Below are 16,258 nucleotides of genomic sequence, written 5' to 3'. Positions count from 1 at the left end.
CAACAATATATGATAAGTCCTCCCCTCACAATTGGTTTAGGATCAGAAACCAAATATTTTTACTATCTAATAACTTTTGATGCGTGGTATATGATTAATTTCTCTACCACAAAGCACAAAGATAGGTTTTCCAAAGAAGATTCGGGATATATATTAGTTTTTTTAACATTAGGGGAATGGAATAAACAGCTGGAAAATATGTTATATGAATCGAATTATCATTAATATGATCCTTACTTGGAAGATAATTCAAGTCAAACGCCAGAAGCATTTCCTGATCAAAAATTAAATATCATATTTCAGCTGCAAATGCTCCTAAAATTAAAGTCCTAGAGGATAAAGTTTACTACACGCATGAAGCGTGGTAAATCGATCGGTTCCAAATGTAACAATCCTTGAAAAATGATAGGAGCAAATGATCAAAATGATCATAATGAGGAGGAAATGAGCTCTAGAAGAGTCCACGACATAACATTTCATGAAACTCCAGAAGAAGTTCAGGTACCTGAAAATAAAGAAAGTGATGAGATCTCAACAAGTTAGAATGCGGAGACTCAAATATTTGAAACAAGGTTTTTATCAGGAGGAGTAAAATACACGATGCACTCTTTTTTCCTTACTAAGTTTTTTCCTATAGGGTTTTCCTTATAAGGTTTTAAATGAGGCACCTAGCAATGCGTATTACTAAATATGTGTACTCTTTTTCCTTCACTAGAATTTTTTTCCACGGGGATTTTCCTAGTAAGGTTTTAATGAGGCACATTATCTTTTAATGAACATCCAAGGGCGAGTGTTATAAATATATTATATTATGGATATTCATTTAGTACTTCGTTGTAAATAAGCTTCCTGAAGAAGCTTATCCATATGGGACTCCGCCGTAAATATGTTTATCTATTTTGCACTCTATTGGAAATAAGCCTCCTAAGAAGCTTATCTCTTCGGTACTCGGTTATGGATAAACATTACCCACGGTAGAAGATTGTCCATACCGGGTACAATAAGCTTATCCTTTTGATACTCCATTATGGATAAACATTACCACGGTAGAAGATTATCCATACCGGGTACAATAAGCTTATCCTTTCGATACTCTATTATGGATAAAAATTTTATCCCGGTAGAAGATTATCTATACCGGGTACAATAAGCTTATCCTTTCGATACTCCGTTATGGATAAACATTACCCCTGATAGAAGATTATCCATACCGGGTACAATAAGCTTATCCTTCTGATACTCTGTTATGGATAAACATTATCTCCGGTAGAAGATTATCTATACCGGGTACAATAAGCTTATCCTTTCAATATTCCGTTATGGATAAACATTACCCCCAGTTGAAGATTATCTATATCTGTTATAGTAGCAGCTTATACAATAGCTTACACAGCAGCTTGCTTTCTTCTATAAATAGAGGAGATTTCATTTTATTATGTACATAAGTTTGAAGTTGAATACTATATCAGTTTCTGTCTATACTTATCTTGTAATGACCCGACTGGTCGTTTTGCTTTTTAGAACCCGTTCACTTAAATAAAATCTTCCGCGCTTGCTTTAACTAATTTACGACCTGCGGGGATGGTTGGTTCGGGATTTCGAAGAGTTTGGGTTGAAATACGCTCATTTGACTCCTTAGGATTTTCTTAAAAGGCTAAGTTTGACTTTGGTCAACATTTTGAGCAAACGGACCCGGATTCGTATTTTGACGGTCTCGGAGGGTCTGCAAGAAAATATGGACCTGGGCGTATGCTCGGAATCGAATTCCGAGGTCTCTAGCCCGAGTAATAAATTTTTATTAGAAATTGTTAAACTAAAATTCTAAGGATTTAAAGAAACTAATTAATGATTGATCACGTTGGTATTGGGCTCGTATGTTGGTTCCGAAGCCCATTACAGGTCCAATATAACATTTAAGACTTTTCCGCAAAATTTGGTGTCAATCCGAGTAGTTTAAGGGCGTTTCGGCTCGTTAGAGCAAAAATTAAGAACTTGAAGTTCATAAGTTTGATTCAATTGGTTTTAGGTGGTGATTCTTAAATTTAGCGTTGTTTCGAGCATTCTGAAGGTTCGAGTAGGTCCGTCTCATGATTTCAGACTTGTCGGTATGTTCGGGCGGGGCTCGGGAGCCCCGAGCATCAATCGGACGAGGCTCGAGTGAAGTTGGAAACGTGCGTCCGATTTGTCGCAGAAGCGGGACCGCAGATGCGGTCCCCTGACCGCATATGCGGAAATCGCTGAAGCAGTGAGCTTCATTTAATACGGGTTCTGAGTCATTTTTGCCACTTTTCACTCCTCCATTGGCGATTTTGGGAGCTTTTGAGAGAAGACTTCCACCTATTATCTTGAGGTAAGTTTATCCCACCTATTCTTAGTTTAATACTTGTGTCTTAGGTAGATTAAACACTAGAATTTAGGTAAAATCAAGGGGTTAGAGCAAAACCTAGGGTTTTTACAAAAGTTAGATTTAACTACGAAATTTGTTATGAAATGGATTAGAAATCATATATTATTGATCCTTAGGTTATGGAGAACAACTACCTTAGGTTATGGAGAACAACTTCCTTCGAAAAATTTCGGAATCCGGGAACGTGGGCCCGGGGTCGAATTTTAGGAAACTTGTGTTAATGAATGGAAAATTGCTTAAATAGCTAGAATTCGATCTTGTGAGCTTATATTGACTAGTTCCTACCTCATTTAACTAGTTTGGGATCGTTCGGCTCCGAATTAAGGGTTTGGGCTCATTCTTGGTATTGGAAGTGCACTTTGGAGCGAGGTGAGTCTCCTTTCTAACCTTGCAAGAGGGAATTGTCCCCATAGGTTTAATAATTGAGTAATTTGCTACTAAATGCGGGGGCTACGTACGCACTAGGTGACGAGAGTCCGTGCATAGCTACTATTATGTTAATTGTCCGGGTAGTCTAGGACTCGTATCATGCTATATTTGTGAATGTCTCTATATTTTCTTGCTAATGTGATCACTTAGGATATGCTAGAGACTTGGAAAGGAATATAAGCGAATGTATACACTTGTTGGACGCTTGTATGAATTTACTTGGAAATAAATGCACATTCATGTGTTTTCTAGATATTAATTGATATTTGTGGATTGGGCCGATCGCCTCAGTAGAAATAGATGCATCTATGGTTCACGCCATTCGACCCTCTGGCAGTGCACAATTTATTTTCTGTTGAATCGGGCCGTCGACCTCGGCATAATGTGCGCATGATATCTATGTGAAATCTTATCCATGACTTGTCCTGCTAAATACTTGAAAGGTAATTGGCTGCCTGCAAAATTGTTCAGAACATGACTTATTATCTCTTGCTACAAACTGTTGATTATCTGTGACTCCCATGCTTAGCATAACACCTTATTATATTATTTGACCCTAGTAAGTATCAAGTCGACCTCTCGTCTCTACTTCTTCGAGATTAGACGGGATACTTACTGGGTACATATTGTTTATGTACTCATACTACACTTCTGTACTTAATTGTACAGGATCTAAGGCAGGTACATCTGGCTATCAGTCTGGTGCGCGCCCCTGATTCATAGTTTGCGACTTCCACGGTGAGCTGCTCCCTTCCTGTGCCGTTCAGCAGCTTGATGGAGTCTTTCTTTACTTTTGCTGTCTATTCTATCACGGACAGTAGGATAGTTTTATTCTTTTGTACATTCTACTAGTTGCCCATTACTTGTGACACCAGGTCTTGGCACACACGTTAGTAGACTATCATTTTGGGGTTGTATAACTATTTTTGGCACATTACTGTTCATTCCTGGTTTGACTTTAACTTAATGAATTGCTACACTTATTTTGGTAAAAGTAAAAATGAGTACTTAATTATATTTTTGCGTCGGCTTGCTTGACAATGGTGTTGGGCGCCATCACGATCTATTTTGGAAATGGGTTGTGACAACATGGTATCAGAGCCCTAGGTTCACGTAGGTCTCACAAGTCATGGGCAAACCTAATAGAGTCTTGCGGATCGGTACGGAGACGTCTGTATTTATCTTCGAGAGGCTATAGGGTGTTAGGAAAAACTACTCTTTATTCATTTCCTATCGTGCAGTGTTTGGCCTACTAAATTTCTCTCTTCTATTCTCTCACAGATGGTGAGTACACGCACGGCTGATGTTTCAGACCCGGGAGGAGCTGCTTCCCTTGTTGCAAGAGGCCGAGGCAGAGGCCGGGGGAGGGCACCGGCCCGAGGTACGGGACGAGGGCGTCCCATAGTTATCCCAGTAGTACCACCAGCAGATCCTGCGGGAGATCCTATCATCGAGGAGCAGGGCAAGGTGCCCGCAGTTGAGCCTACCCTGGCAGACTTTATGACAGCACCGGGATTCCAGGAGGTCATGGGTCGTATGCTACGATTCATGGATACCATGACTCAGGCTGGTTTATTTCCAGCAGATCCAGCTACATCACAGGCGGGAGGGGGAGCACAGACCCCTACTGCTCAGGCTCACGGTCATGGAGCTGTAGTGTATCAGACTCCGGGTGCACTACCCGCTGACGGGGCTCAGCCAGTCGCTGCAGGGGTGCCTGAGCCCAGACCAGCTGCGGATGGAGATCCGCAGAAGTTGTTAGACAGATGGACCAGGCTACACCCTCCTATCTTCGGAGGGGAGCGTCATGAGGACGCCCAGGACTTCATTGATAGGTGCAGGGATAGACTGCACAACATGAGGATATTGGAGTCGCATGGGGTTGACTTCACTACTTTCTAGCTGGAGGGCAGGGCCCGTAGATGGTGGCAGTCGTATGTTCTTGGCAGGCCAGCAGGTTCTCCTCCTATCACTTAGAGCGAGTTCACGCAGTTGATTCATAGTTTGAGACTTCCACGGTCAGATGCCGTGACCGATTATGAGGCAAGGTTTTCTGAGCTATTCCGCCATGCATTGATGATACTTCCTACTGACGCGGAGAGGGTGCGGAGATTTGTTGCAAGGTTGCATTCTGGCATCAGGGCCAACATGGCCCGAGAGGTGGAGATAGGGACTCCTTATCAGTTAGTAGTGGAGATTGCTCGGAGGATTGAGGGCTATCGTCTGAGGGGTAGGGAGCAGATGTAGCAGGATAAGAGGGCTAGGTTCTCCGGAGAGTTCAGAGGTGCCCCGGCTAGGGGCAGAGGTCAGTTTGGGAGGGGACAGCCCAGCAGGCCCCCATATTCAGCACCACCACCTGCTCGGGGTGCTCCAGCGCATCCCTATTTCAACGCCATGCCAGAGAGTTCATACCGTCCACCGGCTATTCAGGCTTCTTCTAGTGGGTCTACAGGCCATCAGGGTCAGCCATCGGGATAGTAGGTTGCCGCTCCGCGAGGTTGTTTTAAGTGCAGAGATCTTGGTCACATGAGGAGGTATTGTGCCAGGCTTCGGGGCAAGTCAGTACAGCAGGACCAGCAGCCTATGGGTTCAGCACCAGTTGCCCAGCCGCCTAGGGGCGAGGGACAGGGGGTAGAGGCCATCCTAGAGGTGGAGGTCAGACAGGGAGAGGTCAGCCAGCTACTGCTCAGACAAGTGGGGGCCAGCCAGCCAGCGCTCCAGCCAGATTCTATGCTCTTCCGGCCAGACCAGATGCATTGGCCTCAGATGCCGTTATCACAGGTATCATTTCCGTCTGCGGCAGAGATGCTTCGGTATTATTTGATCCAGGGTCCACCTATTCATATGTATCATCTCTGTTTGCTCGTTTTCAAGCGTTTCCACTCTTGTGGGCGATTCTGTGGTTGTGGATCGGATCTACCGGTCCTGTGTGGTCACATTCTGTGGTTTTGAAACTAGAGCAGATCTCCTGTTGCTTGAAATGATCGACTTTGAGATCATCCTGGGCATGGATTGGTTATCTCCACATCACGCCGTCCTAGATTGCCATGCCAAGACTGTTACATTAGCGATGCCAGCGTTGCCAGGGTTGGAGTGGAAGGGTTCCACAATTGATACATCTAGCCGGGTTATCTTTTTCCTGAAGGCTCGGCAAATGGTCGAGAAGGGGTGTCTGGCATAATTGGCTTAAGTCCGGGACACCACCGTAGAGTCTCCGATGATAGATTCAGTTCCAGTAGTTCGAGAGTTCGCCGATGTGTTTCCTTCTGATCTTCCGGCATGCCACCGGATCGTGATATTGATTTCTGTATTGATTTTGCTCCAGGCACCCAGCCTATATCTATCCCACCGTACCGCATGGCTCCGAAAGAGTTGAAGAAGTTGAAGGGGCAGCTTGAGGAGTTGTTAGCAAAGGGGTTTGTTAGACCCAGTGTATCGCCTTGGGGTGCACCACTGTTATTCGTGAAGAAGAAAGATGGGACTATGCGGATGTGCATTGATTACCGCCAGCTGAACAAAGTCACCGTCAAGAACAAGTATCCACTGCCTCGCGTCGATGATTTATTTGACCAGTTGCAGGGTGCTAGGGTGTTCTCTAAGATCGACTTGAGGTCGAGTTACCATCAGTTGAAGATTCGGGACTCGGATGTCCCGAAGACTGCATTCCGGACTAGATATGGCCATTATGAGTTTCGGGTGATGTCTTTTGGCTTGACTAATGCACTAGCGGCATTTATGGACTTGATGAACAGGGTGTTCAGGCCTTATATTGATTCCTTTGTCATCGTCTTCATTGACGACATCTTGATATACTCACGTAGCCTGGGGGAGCACGAGCAGCATCTGAGAGTGGTGCTTCAGACCTAGCGAGAGCAGAAGCTATATGCTAAGTTCTCCAAGTGTGAGTTTTGGCTAGAGTCAGTGGCATTCTTGGGGAATGTTGTGTCAGGAGAGGGTATTAAGGTGGATCCCAAGAAGATTGAGGCAGTTCAGAGTTGGCCACGCCCTACTTCAGTGACCGAGATCAGGAGTTTCCTGGGGTTAGCAGGTTATTACAGACGATTCGTGCAGGTCTTTTCATCTATTGCATCACCTCTGACTAGATTGACCCAGAAGGGTGCTCCGTTCCATTTGCCCGATGATTGTGAGGCGAGCTTCCAGAAGCTCAAGACAGCCTTGTGTTACCTTCCGGTTCAGGGATGTATACTGTATATTGCGATGCTTCACACGTTGGTCTGGGTTGTGTATTGATGCAGGAGGGGCGAGTTATTGCATATGCCTCCCGTCAACTGAAGATTCATGAGAAGAATTATCCTGTGCACGATCTGGAGTTGGCGGCAATTGTTCATGCTCTTAAGATATGGAGACATTACCTGTATGGGGCGTCATGTGAGGTTTATACTGATCATCGCAGCTTACAGCATTTGTTCGAGCAGAGGGATCTCAATTTGACGCAGCATAGGTGGCTTGAGTTACTGAAGGATTATGACATCACCATTGTTTATCACCCGAGCAAGGCAAATGTGGTCGCAGATGCCTTAAGAAGAAAAGCAGAGAGTATGGATAGCTTCATTCATTCCAGCAGAGGAGAGGCCACTAGCTTTGGACATTCAGTCCTTGGCTAACAGACTTGTGAGGTTAGACATTTCGGAGCCCAGCCGGGTTCTTGCGTGTGTGGTTGCTCAGTCTTCATTATTGGGGCAGATAAAGACCCGGCAGTTCGATGATTCACATCTGGCGGTTCACATAGAGACGGTGCTTCAGGGAGGTGCCAAGGAGGTTTCTATTTGTGAGGATGGTGTTTTGCGGCTCCAGGGTCGTCTATGTGTTCCTACTGTTGATGGTCAGAGGGAGAGGATACTAGAGGAGGTACACAGTTCGCGATATTCCATTCATCCGGGAGCTACGAAGATGTATCGTGACTCGAGGCAGCATTATTGGTGGCGGAGGATGAAGAAAGAGATAGTAGAGTATGTGGCTAGGTGTTTGAATTGCCAGCAGGTCAAGTATGAACATCAGAGGCCGGGTGGCCTACTTCAGCAGATGCCTATACCAGAGTGGAAGTGGGAGCGCATTACCATGGATTTCGTGGTTGGGTTGCCGCGGACTTTGCGGAAGTTTGATTCATTATGGGTCATTGTTTATAGGTTGACCAAGTCGACTCATTTTTGTCCAGTGGCGACTACTTATACAGCAGAGAGGTATGCTCAGATTTACATTCGGGAGATAGTCCGGTTGCACGATGTGCCTGTTTCCATCATATCAGACAGAGGCCCTCAGTTCACTTCCTATTTCTGGAGAGCTATTCAGAGTGAGTTGGGGACCCGTGTAGAGCTTAGCACAGCATTCCATCCTCAGACTGACGGGCAGTCCGAGCGGACAGTTCAAATTTTGGAGGATATGCTTAGAGCATGTGTGATTGACTTTGGGGGACAGTGGGACCAGTTCTTGCCCTTGGCGGAGTTTGCGTACAACAACAGCTATCAGTCCAGCATTAAGATGGCTCCATTTGAGGCTTTATACGGTCGGCGGTGTTGTTCTCCTATCCGGTGGTTTGAGCCGGGTGAGGCTAAGTTATACGGTATAGATTTGGTGCAAGATGCCTTGGACAAGGTAAAGTTGATTCAGGAGAGGCTTCGCACAGCTCAGTCCAGACAGAAGAGTTATGCGAATCAGAAGGCGCATGATGTATCATTCATGGTTGGCGAGAAGGTTCTCTTGAAAGTCTCGCCAATGAAGGGTATTATGAGGTTCGGGAGGAAGGACAAGTTGAGCCCAAGGTTTATTGGCCCCTTTGAGGTGTTGAGACGAGTTGGGGAGGTTGCTTACGAGCTTGCTTTACCCCCAGCTTATCGGGAGTTCATCCGGTTTTTCATGTATCGATGCTTCGGAAGTATCATGCCGACTTGTCCCACGTGTTAGACTTCAGTACTATTCAGCTGGATGAGAGTTTGGGATATGAGGAGGAGCCAGTTGCCATTATTGATAGACAGGATCGCCAGTTGAGGTCCAAGAGGATTTCTGTGGTGAGGGTCCAGTGGAGGGGCCAACTAGTCGAGGAGGCGACCTGGGAGTCCGAGGAGGACATGCAGAGCAGATATCCACATTTATTCAGCAGCTCAGGTACTTTCCTATGTCCGTTCGAGGACGAACGTTTGTTTAAGAGGTGGAGAATGTAACGACCCGACTGGTCGTTTTACTTTTTAGAACCCCGTTCACTCAAATAAAACTTTCCGCACTTGCTTTAACTAATTTACGACCTGCGGGGATGGTTGGTTCGGGATTTGGAAAAGTTTGGGTTGAAATATGCTCATTTGACTCCTTAGGATTTTCTTAAAAGGCTAAGTTTGACTTTGGTCAACATTTTGAGCTAACGGACCCGGATTCGTGTTTTGACGGTCCCGGAGGGTCCGCAAGAAAATATGGGACCTGGGCGTATGCCCGGAATCGAATTCCGAGGTGCCTAGCCCGAGTAATGAATTTTTATTAGAAATTGTTAAACTGAAATTCTAAGGATTTAAAGAAACTAATTAATGATTGATGACGTTGGTATTGGGCTCGTATGTTGGTTCCGAAGCCCAATACAGGTCCAATATAACATTTAAGACTTGCCCGCAAAATTTGGTGTCAATCCGAGTAGTTTAATGGCGTTTCGGCTCATTAGAGGAAAAATTAAGAACTTAAAGTTCATAAGTTTGATTCAATTGGTTTTAGGGGGTGATTCTTAGATTTAGCGTTGTTTCGGGCATTTCGAAGGTTCGAGTAGGTCCGTTTCATGATTTCAGACTTGTTGGTATGTTCGGGCGGGGTCCGGGAGCCTCGAGCATCAATCGGACGAGGCTCGAGTGTAGTTGGAATTTTTGAGAAGTGCTGAAGCATCTGCTTCTGTCATAACCGCACCTGCGGTTGGTCGACCGCAGGTGCGAGACCGCAGAAGCGGTCCATCTATCGCAGATGCGGCCCAGGGTAGGCCAAGCTAACCGCAGAAGCGGCTCCCAAGCCGCAGAAGCGGTCGCAGCCCGCTTGGCCGGTTCCGCGGGTGCGTCCGATTTCTCGCAGAAGCAGGAACGCAGATGCGGTCCCCTGATCGCAGATGTGGAAATGCTGAAGCAGTGAGCTTCATTTAATACGGGTTCTAAGTCATTTTTGCCACTTTTCACTCCTCCATTGGTGATTTTGGGAGCTTTTGAGAGAAGACTTCCACCTAGCATCTTGAGGTAAGTTTATCCCACCTATTCTTAGTTTAATACTTGTGTCTTAGGTAGATTAAACACTAGAATTTAGGTAAAATCAAGGGGTTAGAGCAAAACCTAGGGTTTTAACAAAAGTTAGATTTAACTATGAAATTTGTTATGAAATGGATTAGAAATCATATATTATTGATCCTTAGGTTATAGAGAACAACTTCCTTCGAAAAATTGCGGAATCCGGGCACGTGGGCCCGGGGTCGGATTTTAGGAAACTTGTGTTAATGATTGGAAAATTGCTTAAATAGCTAGAATTCGATCTTGTGAGCTTATATTGACTAGTTCCTACCTCATTTAACTAGTTTGGGATCGTTCGGCTCCGAATTGAGGGTTTGGGCTCGTTCTTGGTATTGAAAGTGCACTTTGGAGCTAGGTGAGTCTCCTTTCTAACCTTGTATGAGGGAATTGTCCCCATAGGTGTAATAATTGAGTAATTTGCTACTCAATGCGGGGGCTACGTACGCACTAGGTGACGAGAGTCTTTGCGTAGCTACTATTATGTTAATTGTCCGGGTAGTCTAGGACTCGTATCATGCTATATTTGTGAATGTCGCTATATTTTCTTGCTAATGTGATCACTTAGGATACGCTAGAGACTTGGAAAGGAATATAAGCGAATGTATACACTTGTTGGACGCTTGTATGAATTTACTTGGAAATAAATGCGCATTCATGTATTTTCTAGATATTAATTCATATTTGTGGATCAGGCCGATCGCCTCGGTAGAAATAGATGCATCTATGGTTCGCGCCATTCGATCCTCTGGCAGTGCACAATTTATTTTCTGTTGAATCGGGCCGTCGACCTCGGCACAATGTGCGCATGATATCTATGTGAAATCTTATCCATGACGTGTCCTGCTAAATACTTGAAAGGTAATTGGCTGCCTGCAAAATTGTTCAGAACATGACTTATTATCTCTTGCTACAAACTGTTGATTATCTGTGACTCCCATGCTTAGCATAACACCTTATTATATTATTTGACCCTAGTAAGTATCAAGTCGACCTCTCGTCACTACTTCTTCGAGATTAGATGGGATACTTACTGGGTACATATTGTTTATGTACTCATACTACACTTCTGTACTTAATTGTACAGGATCTGAGGCAGGTACATCTGGCTATCAGTCTGGTGCGTGCCCCTGATTCATAGTTCGAGACTGCCATGGTGAGCTGCTCCCTTCCTGTGCCTTCAGCAGCTTGATGAAGTCTTTCTTTACTTTTGTTGTCTATTCTATCTCGGACAGTAGGATAGTTTTATTCTTTTGTACATTCTACTAGTTGCCCATTACTTGTGACACCAGTTCTTGGCACACACGTTAGTAGACTATTATTTTGGGGTTGTATAACTATTTTGGCACATTACTGTTCATTCCTGGTTTTACTTTAACTTAATGAATTGCTGCAGTTATTTTGGTAAAAGTAAAAATGAGTACTTAATTATATTTCCGTGTCGGCTTTCCTGACAATGGTGTTGGGCGCCATCACGATCTATTTTGGAAATGGGTCGTGACATATCTTTAGTTTATTTATTTTACAGTCATTATTTTATAACACAATTTATTATTTAAAATATCTGAAAAAACGGTTTTAAATCTTAACAAAAATTACTTCTAGATATGAAGGGACAAACTTCACATAAAGAAAAGATTGAGGGCCAATTCAACATTTAAATTATATCATAAACAGATTACTGGCATCGCGAGGGAGATTACCCAATTCCCATAACCCGACTGAATAGTGAAGCCCTAATTCATCACTGAAACCAGTGGACCAAAATGGGAATTTCTTTTTTTAGTTTCAAAAGCATATTAGAGAATCCCCATTTGGTTAAAGTTCATTGATTTGCAGCTTATAAAGGTGAAAAGGGTAAATTTATGCTCAAAACTAGCTCTGTATTTTTATCATTGCTTCAAGTCTGAAACTTTATTCTTTACTGAGGTTTTTGTTTTGACCCTTCTTGCATTTGATGAAATTCTATGGCTTAATATGCTTGTCTTCTTTGCTAATTTTCTGTTTTACAGCAAATTATGAAAATGCTGTGTAAAATTATTTTTGAACCCCATTTTCGAATCTTGAGATTCTTGGTTGAAGTTGGAATCTTATTGATTTTTTTTTGAGGGGGGGAGGTGGGGGGTTTCTGTTTTGACACCTTATTGTAAAAATTTGATGAAATCCTATATCTTTCTCAGTCGTCATATGTTTTAATTTTATGTTTCATGATGATATGATGGGAATCGGCTATTCTGCTTGAAATAACCTGCATAGATGGTACTCACATATAAAAATGCTTCTTTTTTGTTTTTTCCTGCGAACGAAAATTTTGTCGTTTGCCTGGTTTTTTGGTGTTGGATGTTGATCCCTATCGTGTATTTGGAATTTGGTTTTGTTCCAAGATCATGATAGCTTAAGATGTATTTACTTATAGGGAAAAACATGCTTTTAATCTTGTATTCGAAGATGCTTGGCTAATCCCCGTGCTTTTGTGTCCTTTCTTATAAATTATGATTTTAAGTAGTACATTCAGCCTTGATAAGTAACTCTTGTTAAATTTATTTTATTTCCTGATCAGGTATTTAGTTTTCAAGATTGTTACCCTTCTAAAAAGAAGTTTTTGAAGATCGTTACCCTTTGTGGCTGTGTGGTCATGTACACTACTTCATGATGGGAACGGAAGGTAAAACATTGTTTTGTTTCTGTCATTGGGGCGGAAAGAATAAGGTGCTTCCAGATGGATCCACTTCATATGTGGGAGGTATTACTGATCAGATTATTGTGAAGACAGGCATAAAGTACAATGATTTTGTGAATGCAGTTTTTGACCGCTTAGGCATTGATCCTTCAGATAAGGTCTTGCAGTTTACAGTGAAGTTTGATAGGGCCCAATTGATACGGCTGAGAGACCAAGAAGGTGTCGATACACTGTTACAATTTAATGATGGTTTTGCCCATGTTTATGCGTCAAGTTCAGAGAAAGAGTCTAATTCTGCAGTTGCTCCTAATGTGGATACCACTAGGTAATAGCCGCCTTATACTGGTCCACATGATCTTTATTATGGCAAACTTTTTGACTACCTAAAGTTTGATTGTAAATAATGTTGTATAATCCGCCACAGGGTTTCAACCACTGAGGTTGAAGCAGTCTCTCTCGGAAGTGCCGAGGAAGAACAAGTTAGTGCTGATACTCCTACTCCTACCCCTCCACCTTCACACCAGTGGATCACCGATGGAACTCCAGATGCTGCTGCCAACTGGAGTGAGTTACTTGTTGGGGAAGGACAAGCTTTTGAGAATGCTGATGCGTTTAGGCTTGCAGTTTTCAAGTATTCAATTGCAAATAAATTTCACTACAGAATTTTGCACAATAAACCTAGATACATTAGCATCCATTGTGCTGCTGATGGGTGCCCATGGAAAGTGAGTGCTGGCATCGAGAAGAAATCTCAAAATGTTTCCATTAGGAAATTTGTTGACTCTCACTCACATCCTCCTCTAGATTCATCACAGCTGAAGCCTCGGATCAGGATGAAGTGGTTGGGCGGTATCATGCAAGAAGAAATATTGGGTAGTCCTGATTGTTTGCCTAGAAAAGTGTGTGAGGATGCTGAGAAGAATTTGGCAATCAAATTGACCTACCGTCAGGCTTGGAGTGTGAAGCAGAGGATAAGGGAGGCAATTGATGAGAAGTCAGGTGAATCTTATAAATTGATTCCCTGGCTATGCAATCGCTTAATTGAGGCAATGCCCGGAACTATTGCTACATGGTCGTGCACCGAGGAGAACAGATTCAAGCGGCTCTTCGTGTCATATGACTGCTCAATACGTGGCTTCCATGTTGGATGTAGACCTTTGATCTTTATTGACGTTTACAACTTGAATGGGCTACCCAACAGCTCCTTTATAGTTGCTTCTGCTTTGGATGCAGACAATGAGATGTATCCTCTATCTTATGGCGTTCTCCTCTCCATGAATGAGGATGATCTTATATGGTTTCTAGAAAAGCTAAAGCTTGTTGTGCAAAATCGCGAGGTCGTCATAGTTTCAGGCGCAAGTCTTCCTTTTCTCTCCAGCTTGGACAAAATGTTTGGTGATGAAAACCACAGCTTTTGTTTTCACTGTGTAAAAGAGAATTTCAATAAATTCGTTGATGGTAATACTGCCTTTAAAGTGCAAGGGAGAGGTAAGGAGATTGCACTGAAGTACTTGACTGACATCGCCTATGCACGAACACTAGATAGTTATAATGAATCTCTAGGCAAGATCTGTTCTTTCCGCAGAGAATTGTATGATTGGGTAATAGCTAGCCAGCCGGAGCGTTGGTCTAATGCCTTGTTCAGGAAACCTCGGTGGGATCAGCTGAATTGTAATTCTATGGATGCTCTGAACTCTTTTATAGAGGAGGAGAAGTTTGTACATGTCCTAGAGTTGATGGAGGCTTATCATGAAAAGCTTTATATATTATTACAGAATAACAAGCTCAAAATTGAACAATGGAACCTTCAGATTGGTCCTCGGGTCGCTGAAAAGATTTTTGAAAATCAAAAGGTCGGCGATAACCTAGCAGTGACGGTTTTATCTGATATCGAGTTCAAACTACGAGAGCTACAGGGCAGAGAAGAAGTTGTAAATCTCAAACTCTGGACATGTACATGCTTAGAGTGGCAAATGACAGGCATACCATGCAGCCATGCATGTAGTGCAATTACATTGGCAGATATGAACATTTTCCAGTATGTAGCTGATTGGTACAAGAGAGACACACAGGAACATATATATGCTGAAGTTATGGATGAACTAGCAAAATTTGATATACCACATCCAGATGATATCGTTTCTTCGGCTTCTTCAGGTAATGATGTCGTGTTGTGTCCACTTTCACCGCATGTCAAAAGACCTCCTGGCCGTCCCCGGAAAGAACCCAAAGGACCCCAAGTTGAAACTGTAAAAAGACCTATACGCTGTTCCAAGTGTGGTGGTGTTGGACATAATAAACGTACTAAATGCAGTTCTGTAGCACAGTAAATTATTGTCCAATGTATCAACAATTTTATCAGTGAACCCTTTCTCCAGTTTAAGCTTTCAGTGCAGGGTTTATGACTGAACTTTATGCCCTTCAATGAGACATACTATTGAGTGTAGCAGTACTTCGCAATAACTGCTTTAAAATTTTGAGTCCACCTGTGTGAGCACGCTCGCACAGCTGGTCTCAAGTCCGGGTAAAGGAAAGTTTTGCTGGACTGAAGGCAGCGTAAAACCAGACAATTTATGATAAATCCTCACAATACATCGTACATAGATGAGATGCTGACCTAGGCACATTTTCGTGCCAGTAGAAGATATTGAGACCTTTTAGTTCTTTTTATTTTTAAATTTGTATAATATTGGCCTGAGGTGAGTTTCAATGGAGTGGCATGAGAAGTGAGAATTCATAAAGCCGACCCTTTAACCTCTTCGCCATTGAGGTCTTAGTTATTTTAGTATATGTTGAGCGTGAAATGGGGATTTATATTCAGATCCTATGTACCAAATAGTTGGTAAAAAAGACCGTTAGGATGTATTTATAGGAAGAAAAGTGAGAATGACATTTTCTTACCCTCTCAACCAAAAGTTGTTGTAGTCTCTTCCATACATAATTTCCTATTAGTAACAACATCAACAACAGAAGAATAACAATAACAACAACAACATTGGGATTTTGAGGCTAGTAGGAATTATCCTCAATAAAAATATGAGGAGATATTTCACTAATTTGCAATTTAGATATATCAAGAAAGGAATTAGAGATAACTGTGTACAAATTATTTGTTGAGTTCTATCATTTTCTCAACTTTCGGCATGTTTAAGTCATAAATCAGAATACAATGATACTTTCTTCGTTCAACCATTTACCCACTAATTCAAATAGACAAGTACATTAATATTTCATGGTCATAGCCGATTTCTCGTTCTCTAAGTTATAATCTTCCTTGACTAAAAACGCCTTTGGATTTTAAATAGTTATTGTGATACTAGCAAAAGAGCAGTTTGGTGCACTAAGCTCCCGCTATGCGCGGGGTTCGGGGAAGGGCCGGCGGATGAAAATAAGAAAACAAGGATGAACTAAGATTCATTGAGAGCCTTTCTTTCCATACTAATACTTCATAACGATCATACATTTTATGGACTTATCATT

At 42.8% G+C, this 16,258-nt stretch overlaps 1 protein-coding gene across 3 annotated transcripts; it reads left to right on the top strand.

The window, feature by feature from the left end:
* The first annotated feature begins 11,787 nt into the window (after positions 1 to 11,787).
* On the top strand, positions 11,788 to 15,224 carry LOC109212174. 3 transcript variants are annotated; one of them, XM_019375797.1, is made up of 4 exons: positions 11,788 to 11,955; positions 12,659 to 12,763; positions 12,902 to 13,103; positions 13,203 to 15,224. In XM_019375797.1, exons 2-4 carry the CDS (start codon positions 12,748 to 12,750, stop codon positions 15,106 to 15,108), a joined length of 2,124 nt encoding a protein of 707 aa, XP_019231342.1. In that variant the 5' UTR covers positions 11,788 to 11,955; positions 12,659 to 12,747; the 3' UTR covers positions 15,109 to 15,224. The 3 variants fall into 3 exon arrangements, with proteins under 3 accessions (XP_019231342.1, XP_019231341.1, XP_019231339.1); XM_019375796.1 differs by having other exon boundaries at positions 11,788 to 11,946; positions 12,659 to 13,103; XM_019375794.1 differs by having other exon boundaries at positions 12,659 to 13,103.
* Positions 15,225 to 16,258: the final 1,034 nt, after the last annotated feature.

This window comes from Nicotiana attenuata, unplaced genomic scaffold, assembly GCF_001879085.1.
Source record: "Nicotiana attenuata strain UT unplaced genomic scaffold, NIATTr2, whole genome shotgun sequence".
NCBI classification, from domain to species: domain Eukaryota; kingdom Viridiplantae; phylum Streptophyta; class Magnoliopsida; order Solanales; family Solanaceae; genus Nicotiana; species Nicotiana attenuata.
This window is presented reverse-complemented; position numbering and strand designations above follow the sequence as displayed.

Bases quoted from the DNA above. Each gene is read 5' to 3' on its own strand.
- LOC109212174 (XM_019375796.1), top strand. From the start codon at position 12,748: ATGATGGGAACGGAAGGTAAAACATTGTTTTGTTTCTGTCATTGGGGC. The intron at 13,104-13,202 runs GTAATAGCCGCC...AATCCGCCACAG, and splicing joins CCTAATGTGGATACCACTAG to GGTTTCAACCACTGAGGTTG.